The sequence below is a fragment of the Lethenteron reissneri genome, chromosome 31 (genome assembly GCF_015708825.2).
Source record: "Lethenteron reissneri isolate LAM-NWPU_2019-01 chromosome 31, ASM1570882v1, whole genome shotgun sequence".
In the NCBI taxonomy this organism is placed as follows: domain Eukaryota; kingdom Metazoa; phylum Chordata; class Hyperoartia; order Petromyzontiformes; family Petromyzontidae; genus Lethenteron; species Lethenteron reissneri.
The window spans coordinates 10,155,782-10,168,238 of NC_083809.1; the positions used below are offsets into that span (position 1 = coordinate 10,155,782).

The 12,457-nt window shown below is 45.9% G+C and overlaps 1 protein-coding gene across 1 annotated transcript in view; it reads left to right on the forward strand.

The window, feature by feature from the left end:
- LOC133349788 (thyroid hormone receptor beta-A-like) overlaps positions 1–12,457 on the forward strand; it is a 55,925-nt gene that overhangs the window by 36,587 nt on the left and 6,881 nt on the right. Inside the window, exons 4-5 of the mRNA XM_061563533.1 lie at positions 7,948–8,048; positions 9,582–9,729. Coding sequence (XP_061419517.1) covers positions 7,948–8,048; positions 9,582–9,729 — 249 coding nt within the window. The remainder of the gene's footprint in view (positions 1–7,947; positions 8,049–9,581; positions 9,730–12,457) is intronic.

Below are 12,457 nucleotides of genomic sequence, written 5' to 3' on the forward strand. Positions count from 1 at the left end.
CGAACCCACGGCCTCCTGCATACCAGTCGAGGTAGTTAACATCTCGCCACCAATGGCTGCACAAAAAATCCAACTCTAAGAACTAAATAAGATGAGTTTGGCTGTCATGCAACGAACTGACCTTCAGGTGGGAGAGCGCTGTGCTCTCCCACCTCAAGGGATCTCAGAGGTAGCTCTGAAATATCCGTTACTATGAGCCATTCTCTAACATGAAGGGTTGTGCTTCTGCGTTAGACAGTGGAAAATCTAGGGGTGGGTGGTAATTGCCCCCCCCCCTCTTCAGAGCCCAAACACTGTTATTTTATTTATATTTAACGGCAGTAATAAATTGCATGTTTTTTTTATTTAAAACATAAATTGCTTCAGATTTCGGAACTGCCCCCTCCAAAAGTTTCTAGATCTGCCTCTGGTGTGAGAGACACAAACAAACGCTTCGTCTCGTGGTATGATGCTGACAGCACAATCGTGATAAGAATCGGGAGGAAAAAAATTCTCGGCAAATGAAATTTCGTCCACTGATGAAGACTACGTGCTGGTGAAGGACAGGGACGTAAGCTTGGCACGCAACTGTCGCCACGATACTGACGAGGCAACATGGGCTGCACAATAATGAATGAATGAGTGAGTGAGCGAACAACTTCCACTGCGTTATGTCCGGTGTAGTTGCAATGTACTTTGACAACAGGGCGGATAACGGTGGCTGCCAGGCCACGTGCGTGACGGCTCCGTGTCCCACAGGAGCCAGGTGTTCCAGAGGCTGGATTGTCAAGCCATGCGTGTTGGTATATTTAGCAGGCCACCCTGCCACTCCAGAGTAACACACGCTATGGCCCGAAGTCTTTCCCTCGAGCAGAGGGAGTCCCTCATTTTTGACTTGGCGCTGGCCTTGCCCTTTTAACAACGCGGCTATTTGTGGGCGCATTGCGCGCACGTGTTTGTATTCTGTTTCATTTCCCATGGCTGCTGTTACGCGTGAACATACATTGTACGAGCGTGCCGTCCAGTTCAACAGATGTTAATCGTTGGTGCGAGGACGTATTTTTTGGCTACTGGTTTATTTCTTGTTACTGGTAGGAACCGCCAGGTTACACCAGCCCACAGGGGATTATTGTGTCCGCTGTGCATCCAAAAATAGGAGGGGTGGGGCTGGGTGGAGAGGGGAGGGTAGGGAGGGTAGCTGAGTGGGGAGGGGCTGGGTGGGGATGGGAGAGTGGGGAGGGGCTGGGTGGGGAGGGTGGGGCTGGGTGGTGGGTGGGAGGGGTGGGGCTGGGTGGGGGGGCTGGTCACCCCGTGGTGCCCTTATAAAACTCAACGTTTAACCGACTCACGCCGGCTTGTGCCCGCCCTCACAGTCGGGCATATTTGCGGAATACACCACGCCGCCGTTGACCCTGGCCATTGACCGAGCAACCCAACGTTCCTAACAGCTCCCTCCGCAGGAATGTGTTTATTGGAATGCACATACAGTACCTTCTTTTTTGCTGTTTGTTCGTTTATTTAACTCGGAGCGAAGCTATATGTCAATGGCTCGCCGTTGTGTGTTCGGGTTGTATAATGGGATGCATTCTAAGCTTGAAAACACATTTCTGAGGGGACTTATTTTGTCTTCGTAAACGTGAACAGGTTTTGACATTGAGAGACGGCGGAAATTTCTTGAGAAATGCGCCTGCACCCACTATCAACACTACACTCAATCTTAAGCACCGCTACCATGTGACCACGTTACCAGGGCCACGTTTTTTTGTTGTTTATTTATTAGGATGGAACTTTATCTTGATTTGAAGCTTTCGTGACTGCAGGAATCCATACTCTTTGGTTTTTTCGGTAAAGTCATGAAATAATTTTATTTGATACCTACGTGACTTTACCAAAAGAACCAAAGAGTATGGAACGTTATCGTTGACCTTTTAACTACTCTTTACATATTACATTTGATAGCAAATCAGCCAAGGAACAAGTGGTTGTGATCATCCCTAGTAGAGCATTGGTGGCTGCTGAAGGGACATGATACAAGGTGCGCATTGTGTCTTAAGCTTGCAGGGAAGTCAAACGATTGAGAGGCCAAAGGGTTTGTCTGCTCAAGAAGGGTTAGATCCCACTTAAACTATCTATTAAAACTAAAAACTATTTTGTTATTTACCAGGTAAGGCCCACTGAGCTATATAGCTATTTTTCAGAAGCGACCTGGCCACAAATGATAGCTCAACGAAGTGGCTCATCCAGTGGATCATTAGAGCAGTAAAAATACTCTAAACGCACGTTTCTAAATGTGGAGGGAAAAACCGTTAACATCTCATCACCATAGCGCCACCACTTATATCCAGTGGCGGCTCGTCAATAGAGGGCGCAGGGGCGCCGCCCCCATCAATATTCAAGAAATATACATATACAAAATTTATATAAAAATACATAAATAAAATATTTTTTCATACGATGTGCCGGCTGGTAGTAAGAAAAGCATCAGCATTTAATAAAAACTGGCTTTAATCGGTCAACTATTTTCTATGTTTTTCAATGTGTTTCATGCGGGGCGCCGGACAAATGGATGTCTATGTGAGACTTTAAATTTTCGGACAGCATGTGACCTGAAGCTGGTCTCTAATTGGTTTCTTAAAGATTCTCCTCGGGGCGCAAGTCGTTGCGTCCCTGGCCAATCAGAATTGGATACATGTTATTTTATCCAATCTGATTGGTTCTCGTCACCTGTCATTCAAATTTACGCTCTGGGCCACTACGGCGAGTGCGCAGGCGACACCACTTTGACACTTGCTCGGCTGATCAAATTTTTTGTGTAAACAATGGCAGCAGTTCATCCAAATTCTGTAATTTATTTACAAAAAAAGCCTTTCACAAGGCTTTCGCTGGAAGAAATAAAAAAGATAAAGGATCTCGGACCGGACCAACCCGATTTACAAATCCAGCAGCAGGCCAGTGACAGAGGACGAAGCAACACACGAAGCTTCACCCGCGCTTGTTATGAGAAACGGAGGTGGCTGGCTGGATGTGATGTTAGCAATTCTCTTTTTTGTTTTCCCTGTCTTTTATTTCAAAGTGTCGGCACTGAAGTTTTGTGGACAACGACGGGGGTAAGAGACCTCAAACATCTCTCTGACAAATGCAAACGTCATGAAAGTATCCGCAGCCATATTGATAATAGCATAAAACTAACGTTTTTATGTTCAAGTAGGAAACATGCTTTTTGGTACTTTGGTCTGAAATGTATATAAAAGAGAACCATTTATGTTCAAGTAGGAAACATGCTTTTTGGTACTTCTTTTGGTCTGAAATGTAAATAAATATCATCAAAATTTATATTCAAGTAGTCAAAATGGTTTTTGGTACTGCTTTATATTTATTTGCCCCCCTCAATAAAATAAAAAAAATGCGCCCCCCCAAAAATAAATATCACCAGCCGCCACTGCTTATATCCATTGGTGGTCCTAGGCCTGTGGTGGAAATTCCACATCCCTATGGTGGGGGCCAGACTCGACATCATAATTACTCGTCATCATCATCATCATCCATGATCAATCCACTATTTGATGAAGTCCTTCCCTAGTTGCCGCTTATCCTTCATGATCCGATGCAATAATCCACCCAGCTCCCACACAGTAAACAAAGTCTCAAATTGAGTTGCAGAAATTCTAGATTTGAAGCTTTCGTGACTGCAAGGATTCATATTCTTAGGTTTTTTCGGTAAAGTCACGTAGGTAAAACATCAAAATTAATAAAAATAAAATAAAGATCACGACGTTTTGCTGTTGTGTTGCCTCCGAAACGTCGTGATCTTTATTTTATTTTTATTAATTTTGATGTTTTACCTACGTGACTTTACCGAAAAAACCTAAGAATTTGAGTTGCAGAAGTCACATTGCACACAAGGGCAGGGGGTCTCCCACACAGCAACAAGGTCCCAAGAAGAAGTGAGTGCAATGAGACTCGCCATGAATCCCATTCACGTCTCCGTCACACGCAGACGAGGACACGGATTCCCCCGTGTAGCCTGGTAGTCTATTGGGGCAAGTGCTGTTCGTGAGCACCTGAGAAGGCTAATGCAGCACACGAGGGGGTGGTGGCAGCCTGCAGTACACCTGCCTGCAGTGCCAGTACGCACAAAATATACGACACAATTGTATTTCAGTGCATTAGGAATGCAAAATGAATAGTGCTCACCTCACCCATCCTTGACATTACCCCATCAATTTGCCGGTACCTGCCTCACTTTAACAACTGCCCAACTGCCTTTCTCTCCCCATCCCTAGTGCTGATGTTTTACATCAGGTAATAATTTTGGCTGACAAAGGAACATTCACGGAGTGCGATGCTCCGATTTCAACCAAACGTTGTTCGTTAACACGATACGAGCAAGACCGGTGACATGTCATGTGACATCGTCGCCTGTTTCAGGTGCAGCAATAGACAGAATCGTCCCTCAATCCTTCACATCATCCACATCCCTTCATACACCACGGCTTGTTGAGCCGGTGCTGTTACTTTAGGGATCATTAACCATCTCAACCTGACTCAGTTTTTTTTGGTTTGAAACCGCAGATCCTCACACAACAAGTTATCGGCTCCTCCTTGTATGTATGTTTGTTTGTATGTTGAACTTCTCTCGCGCCGTACGTTGCCAACAATTTTATTTGGAGGTGCGGGAATGATCGGTTCGAGAATGTCATCAACTATGTTTTGGTTCAAAGCGGGCACATCGATCACATACCCCAGCTACATCTCACTCCAGTTCAATATTGTTTTAAAATGGTCATTGGTTGTCAAATACAACTGTCAGGAAGTTGTGGAGGACGGTGTGGATGTCATGAAGCCGCATTCATCACATATGCTGTGTCGCCCATCGTGAGCTGCGTTTGTGTGTCTCTCACTTTGAAATGAATTTCCACTATCGTTAAGCGGTGATTTAGAAACTTGAGTAAATTATTCTTTGGTTTTTTCGGTAAAGTCACGTATAAAAATAAAATAATAAATTAAATAATAGCATACGACGTTTCGATTGCAACACAAGCAATCATCATCAGGTATAATGAAATAGCGACATAGAATATAACCAGAAAACTATAGACAGACATATAAGCAGACAGTCTATAGTTTTCTGGTTATATTCTATGTCGCTATTTTATCCTACCTGATGATGATTGCTTGTGTTGCAATCGAAACGTCGTATGCTATTATTTAATTTATTATTTTATTTTTATACGTGACTTTACCGAAAAAACCAAAGAATAATTCCTGCAGTCACGAAAGCTCCAAAATTAAGATTGAGTAAATCATCCCACGGGCGCCACGAGGGCACGTCAAATCTCAACAATCTTGTTCCATCACCGTGCCCTGTTAATGCACATTTTTATTTTAATCTGAGCGTCACACTCTGTGAATGACCTAGGGCAGGGGTCGGCAACCAAAATAACAAGAAGAGCCATTTCTTTCCAATTCGGTACAAAATTCAGTATTTCAAGAGCCGCAAAGCATCTGAGTACATACTGTACATACGTACATATCGTCAAGAAGCAGCCCGTAAAGAGCCGCATGCGGCTCCGGAGCCGTAGGTTGCCGACCCCTGACCTAGGGGAAGCCCATGACGGGAAATGTTGCCACGTGCCGCTGATGTTCGCCATTGGTGTAAATCGAATTTAGGTCACGGTGTTTGTTGTGAAAGCGGCTGGACTGTCACGCACACAGACAACAATGTGGAACTGTCGCCCTCTGATGGCAGGAAATGGGATGTTCTGGCCCTGTATCGTGTTGGTGTCAGGCGCAAAAGGATCGATTGACAATTTTGGGAATGCCCCTGTTTGTCGATCTGCTGACGTCTCCACAGGCAACAGTGTTGCAAACCGCCAGGCAAAGTCTGCCATTTCATAATTAAGTAATACAGATCCAACATTTACAAGAGCACAGCTCCATTTACATTTTCAAGCAATGTTCTCTCCGTTGTTTGAAGCTATTATTTCAAAAGTACCCGTGCAATTTCACTTTACATGACAACACCTTACATGCGTGTAAAAATACACGAATACATTTTAAACAAAAGTACATGTAAGAAAAAAATATCTTCGTACATTGGAGACTTTAATCGTGAGTTGGCAGGAAACTAGTTTCTAGCGATACATGGTAGGGGAAAAAAACAAAATCACCACCATGTGTTGCTGATATTAATTTCCATCAAACTGAGCAAAAAGTACTGTCTATGCCAGGCATGTCCAAAGTCCGGCCCGCGGGCCAATCACGGCCCGTGGGCAGATTTCATCCGGCCCGCAGCTTCGGTCGTATAACGTGTTATTTATGGCTCGCCAGCTCTGTCAGAATAAATACATCATAACACTCATGGAAATTTAAGGTATTCTATACAGTTTGTTCAATGTTATCAGACTGAATGAAAGGCAGAATTGCGTTTTTAGAGTTGTTCCCGTCTGCCTGAGTGGCTTATATTTGGTTACATTGTCATTTGAAAAATGAAGGTAATTGTGGCAATGAAAATTGTTTTATAACAGTGTGTATTTCCACGTAACTTTTGTGGTTAAAACAATGTCAGAATGAACTATTGGCCTCCGGGCATCTTCACTTTATCAAATTTGGCCCTCTTTGCAAAAAGTTTGGACACCCCTGGTTTATGCAAAAGCATTTAAAATACGAAAAAAATACCACCAACTTGGTGTGCAGCTGCATTAATTTAGCCAGAATTTGTATTTATTTTAGTCATCGTCTAAGTTTAGTCCAAAGCGTAGCCATGGAGTCAACATTTGGGGGGGACCTAATCTTCCAGGGGGTCTGGGGGTCCCCCCCTAGAAAAAAAAAATCTAAATTTGAAAACTAATTTCCTGCCTAAAATATTAAAAAAATTCACTAATACATAGGATGGACTTTTTATTTATTTTTTACAATAATGTTTAATAGTGTATTGTATTACGTTGCTTTGTTTTTCTTTTTTCTACCTTTTCTTGTTTCATTGTATGTAAAGGCAGAGATTAGGGATTAATAAAGTACAACCATAACCACAATCATATAAACAGAAATCTATTTTATAGCAATATATTAGGAGGGAGATTTTGAGCATATTTACGGCCTTGGTTTAGTCAATGGTAACCTCTAGTCCAGTTTTTTTAGCTGAGTCTTGGTCATTGCATAATTCTCTTTATGTAACCCAGGTCGCCCTTGCAAACGGGGCAGTGATTCATGTCTCTCAATGCAGTCTATGTTTCATCACCTAATAAAATAAAGGGTACTTACTCCAGTGAAAAACGGAGTCCACTCTTAGCTGTTAAATGTTAGTTGTGAGAGATGCACATTTCCCCCCAGCCGATATCAAGTGAGCTAATCAGTGAACTCAGTAACTATTTTAATCTACAGGACATGTATAGCCAACTAGCTACCATATTTATTCTTCATCGGTGCACTGTAGTCTATCGCAACGTTACTAAACTATCTTACTAATTGGCCGTGTCGGGTGGTGGTGAATTTAGCAACACATTCATATTCACGTGAGCCAATGAAAAAAAAAAACTGTATTATGTATTACTAAATTATCTCAGTCTGCGTCTTCATTCGAACTCCTTATCGCATCTTGTCACAGTCACTTCGTTACTCTTTGGGGGGTCAGCGTAGCTCTTGTCTCTCTGGATGATTTTCGTCTTCGTAACACCCAGCTTTTTTTGCACCAATATTGCGGGTTCACAATGTACTTTTAAGTTGGGCCACCTAACAATGACCAACATTTGTGTCGTTACCAACCCAAACACATTTTTTTTGTCGCACGTACGAGCGTTTAACATGACGATTAATGATTACTCATGTATCAGCTCGCCGGTAAAGCTGAATAATTCTCACAAACCACATTTAGCGTTAAAACACACCCCCTCCCAACCCCACTTCACCGACGAGTGACTTTCACCAATTTCACGCACGATAAAATGACGTTAACCCGTGGGCGTGCAGGCTACGTGCCGAGCTACCTGGACAAGGACGAGCCGTGCGTGGTGTGCGGGGACCGTGCCACGGGATACCACTACCGCTGCATCACCTGCGAGGGCTGCAAGGTGCGCCGGGAACGCCGGTGTCACAGCATCCCACACTGGCGCGTGGCGCGCCCACAGGGCCCGATTGTTGGGTGGAGGTTCTCAGAAAAAGAGTCACATCTGAAGCAGTCCTTTCATGCCCCCTCTCACCCATCCCGTTATCGAACTGCTTTTTTCGTGGTCTAGTTCGTTGTCTTTACCCCGCACCTCCGATTAGCACGGTTGGCTACGTACGCATGCGAAGGACGTTCAACATGCATGCATACATACATCACCCCACACCGAACAGAGTGGTGAAATAGTCAAAACCCTCACATATGACCGACACAGTGTGGGCGGAGGAATTTTACCCAGCAGTGGACTGAGAAATCGGCTGGAAAATGTGAAACGGCATAATTTCTCATAGAGGTGCAGCCCTGCAATGTCTATATAACACCACTGCTGGCAGAAGAGCCGCACCCACTAGAAGGAGCTATGGAGAGTCCCCCCACCCTCCCTCTGCAGGGTGTTTTAGACCTCCTCTTGCACGCCGGTCAGGCATCTTTGAAGAGGTGGGTGTAAATTTCGATTTAAAGCTTTCGTGACTGCAGGGATTCATCTTCTTGGTTCTTTCGGTAAAGTCACGTAGAAGGGAAGTAATAAAATAATAAAAATAAAACATAATAAAATAATTCTCACGACGCAAGCAGCCGTCCTCAGGTGAAGACCAGGTCTGTCGGGGAGACAGCGTCTGAATGGTGGGTGTACCCACACTTGACCCAACCATGCACGACCAGCCAATTAACTGCGGTTGTATCCCATGTATACTGTTGGGTGGACAGACATGGGGGTGGGTGGGGATTTGAGGTGCTTGCCCCCATTGTTTTAACTGCCACGCTGGGAGGTCCAATGCAACCGACGACCTCTGGATTGCCAGTCCAGTGCGAAAACAAAGTCCAGTTTGATAACAGAGGGCAGCCAGTTCGGCGGTGTGATCACTTATCTTATGGGACCCCTTTTTTGCCAGTATCAAGATGGCCCTTTTCCAGACTCGATGCCTCGTGATAGGTCTCCATTTGGCGTTGGGACGTCTCGGCACGTGTATTCTTGCCAGAAAGGGTTAACGCCTATTCACGTGGGTACAATACGGTGACGCGTGCGTCGGATTCTCTCCGATCACAGCAAGGTCTCGTAGTATGCGTCGGGGGGTTAGGTTCCGTGTTACCCTACGTAAGCGCGAATTCTCCTGAAATTGTTGGTTTCGCCTGTACGAGTGTACATACAATGTACACGTTTAGCGAAGTGCAGTGCTGCACGTTTAATTATTCACTAAATGCACGTGATCGGCACGAAAGGCGCGATGCGGTGGTCACAACGCCGTCAATTGCACGGTCCACGTAACGGCAGGCGGTGATCTGTGACTCGCCCCCCCCCCCCTCGTGCGCTTAGAGAAAGTGACAAAACGCGAGTCGCACAAAGTGTGAGAGCATGAATTGGGTGGGGGGGGGGGGTCGAGTACTCACGATAAACTCGCTGGAATAATCGCTGGGCAATGGTCGGTGTTGACGGTGGCAGGGATTCTTCAGACGGACCGTCCAGAAGAGTCTGCACGCCACCTACGTCTGCAAGTTCGCCGGAGGCTGCATCGTCGACCGCGTGACGCGCAACCAGTGCCAGGACTGCCGATTCCGCAAGTGCCTGGCCGTGGGGATGGTCAGTGACCGTACGTACCCGTTCCTCGACGCATCTTGTTGGCACATTGCAACGTCGAAGATGGGCCGCCGGGCGGTGCAATTTTTGTGGCCACGCAAGCCAAACTGTGGACCGCATAGGTAAAGTACGGTAAAAAAAAATTGAACTATATATATTTGTACCATCTTATTTGACAGGCACTTTTCTACTTTACCGAGTGCTGACATCCCCAGCGTTTAACAGTGCTGCTTTTTTGTATTTGGATTCTCAACCAACACCGGTTTAGGTCGAGGTACACCGATTGTTTTCCTGCACATGACGACGTTGGCCAATTTCTCTTGTAGCCCCGCCCACCACCCCCACGTTCCATTCCCTGGTTACCACACTCAGATAAGCCCCTCCCCCCTTAACTTGTATTTAAGGGCTGGTCTCTTGGAATTTTGCATCACTTGATGCAGTAATTTTAGCTGTGACGGTCCCACCTGATGACGGAGACTTGTGTTGCCTCCGAAACGTCGTGATTTATAATTTTATTTGTATTATTACTTCTATTAATTTTATTTTTTTACCGACGTGACTTTACCGAAAAAGCCTAAGAGTATGAATCCTTGCAGTCAGAAAAAAAGTACGGCAAGTCCTGCGCTCCTTGAAGGCATGAGATAGCGGCAACTACACGAACTCTTCCGGAGCCCTCTCTCGTCGTGGACAAACAGATCTCGAGACATGAATTAAGCTCCCGAACATATTTTTCATCACGCAATTTAGCACATTTCCCAGGCGTTGCTTCCCGATGGTAAGCGGCCGTGCCCCTTCTTGCCTGCTGCCGAGTGGTGGCGCGAGGCACAGGCCAACCAAGCAAAGGTTCAGGGATCCAAGTAGCTCAAGAGGCGCCGAATTATTCAAAAAAAAATGTGGACGCATTTAAAACAGAAAATCAGCCCGACTTCATAGTCCAGTAAGCAGAACAATCTCAGCATTTGAATAACACTTTTAAAAAGTTGTTTTAATTGTAACACGTCTGCGACCTTCGTTGTGGTCATTGTCCAGCGTGTAATGTGTGTGGTCAAGCGACACACCAAACATTCGGTGGGCACCACCATTGCTGCTGCTGCTGCCGCCCTCCTCACCTCACTGCCGCGTCTCCGCCGCACACCATGGGCCCCCTCTCCTCTCCTTGGGTGCGGCTTCTTTTTGTCTTGGCACGGCCCAAGATGAGAAGGCCCGCAAGCGTGTGCGTGCGTGCGTGTGCGTGTGTGGGGAGCGGTGGTGTAGCGGTTAGCGCGCTGCGCTACGAACCTGTCGACCCGCGTTCGATTCTCGCTCACGGCCAACACCGGTGACGATTATCTCAACCGCTGCTGGGCCTCCCCTAGGTCGACTCAGCCTCAAATAAGTACCTGGTGCGGTGTTTAAAGATCGCCACTGGGGAGACAAAGGCGGTCGGGCGTGGTGCTGGCCACCCACTCCCTCGTGTGCCGTCCCGGCCTTCAGAGGTGCTTGCTAACAGCACTTGCCCCAACAGTCTGTTAAGGCTATACGGGGGATCTTTGTCTTTCAGGTTGGCACAGTAGGGGGAGCACATCTGGTGCATCTTGCCAGTCATCTCAGTCAGCCAACCCATGGGCACCTGATGGGTCGGTCCCGTGACCTATCAGCAAAAGCCTTCCACACTTCACGTGACTGCCTTAAAGTGCACCTGGCCTGGCACCGGCGCCGTGGTGACGTCACAATCGTTTAGTGGTGAACGGCGGTTGTATTGTTGGCATTGGTTAAGTTGGTAAGAGCGCCCATTCGGGAGGTCGGCTGAACTTTCGAGCGAGGCCGCAATTGACGGCACTAAAATAATTACAATATATGTTACCGTGTGCTCCAGATTATAAGACACTCAAGAAAGCGACACTCACCCCAAAACTTTGAGTTAAACATATCAGGGAAAGCATATATATATATACACACACAAAGTACCTACCAGATCATAAGACATCCCATAAAACTTTCGCTTCAAAATACAGTCCGAAAAAAGCGTGTCGTAATGCGGAGAATTTGCGAGCATGAACAGTTTTACTGTCCACAATTACTATTCTTCAGAGTCGTGTTATATAAGTGTACTGACCGAAAAATTACCCCAAGCCAATAAGCAGCCTAACGGCTATTTGAAGATGAACAAAGGTCTCCGATTGGTAGAACGAGGCCTCCACGCTGATTGGTCGGGAGGTAGACTTTTTAAAGGGTTTGGAGGAATAAGGTTTGAACGAGAAATCGGAAAACAGAGAGTATCCAATCTTACAAACTGGAAGACGCGCACGAAGCCTAGGGTTCTTTTTTGCGGCTTTGTCCAAATAAGAGTAGCTCTTACTCTTTCCTCGCCAAAGTCGTTACATAAGCAACAACAAAATAAAGACGTTAAGATGCGTGTCATGGCCTAGAACATATCGGAGGACGTCGTAAGCGTGCTCTTTTCAAGTCGTATTCGCAAAGGCTCTCGTAACCCTTCAGGGCCGTGTATGTTAACAACGCGGAGCTGCCTTGTCAAGAGCCATTCATAGCAACGGAGCCATCACATCACGTGCAAAACTGGGGGAGAGCCTCGAAGCCATGCGCGCAATAACAAACGTCAATGATTTCCTACCCAACCGGCAATGGTGTTCATCTCCTCTTCATTACAGCTCTGAGCCAGTGGTGAACATTCTACATTTCTATGGTCGGGGGAAAGTCCATCTATATGACAGCAGCTGTTAATACCTATTTTATCAACCCTG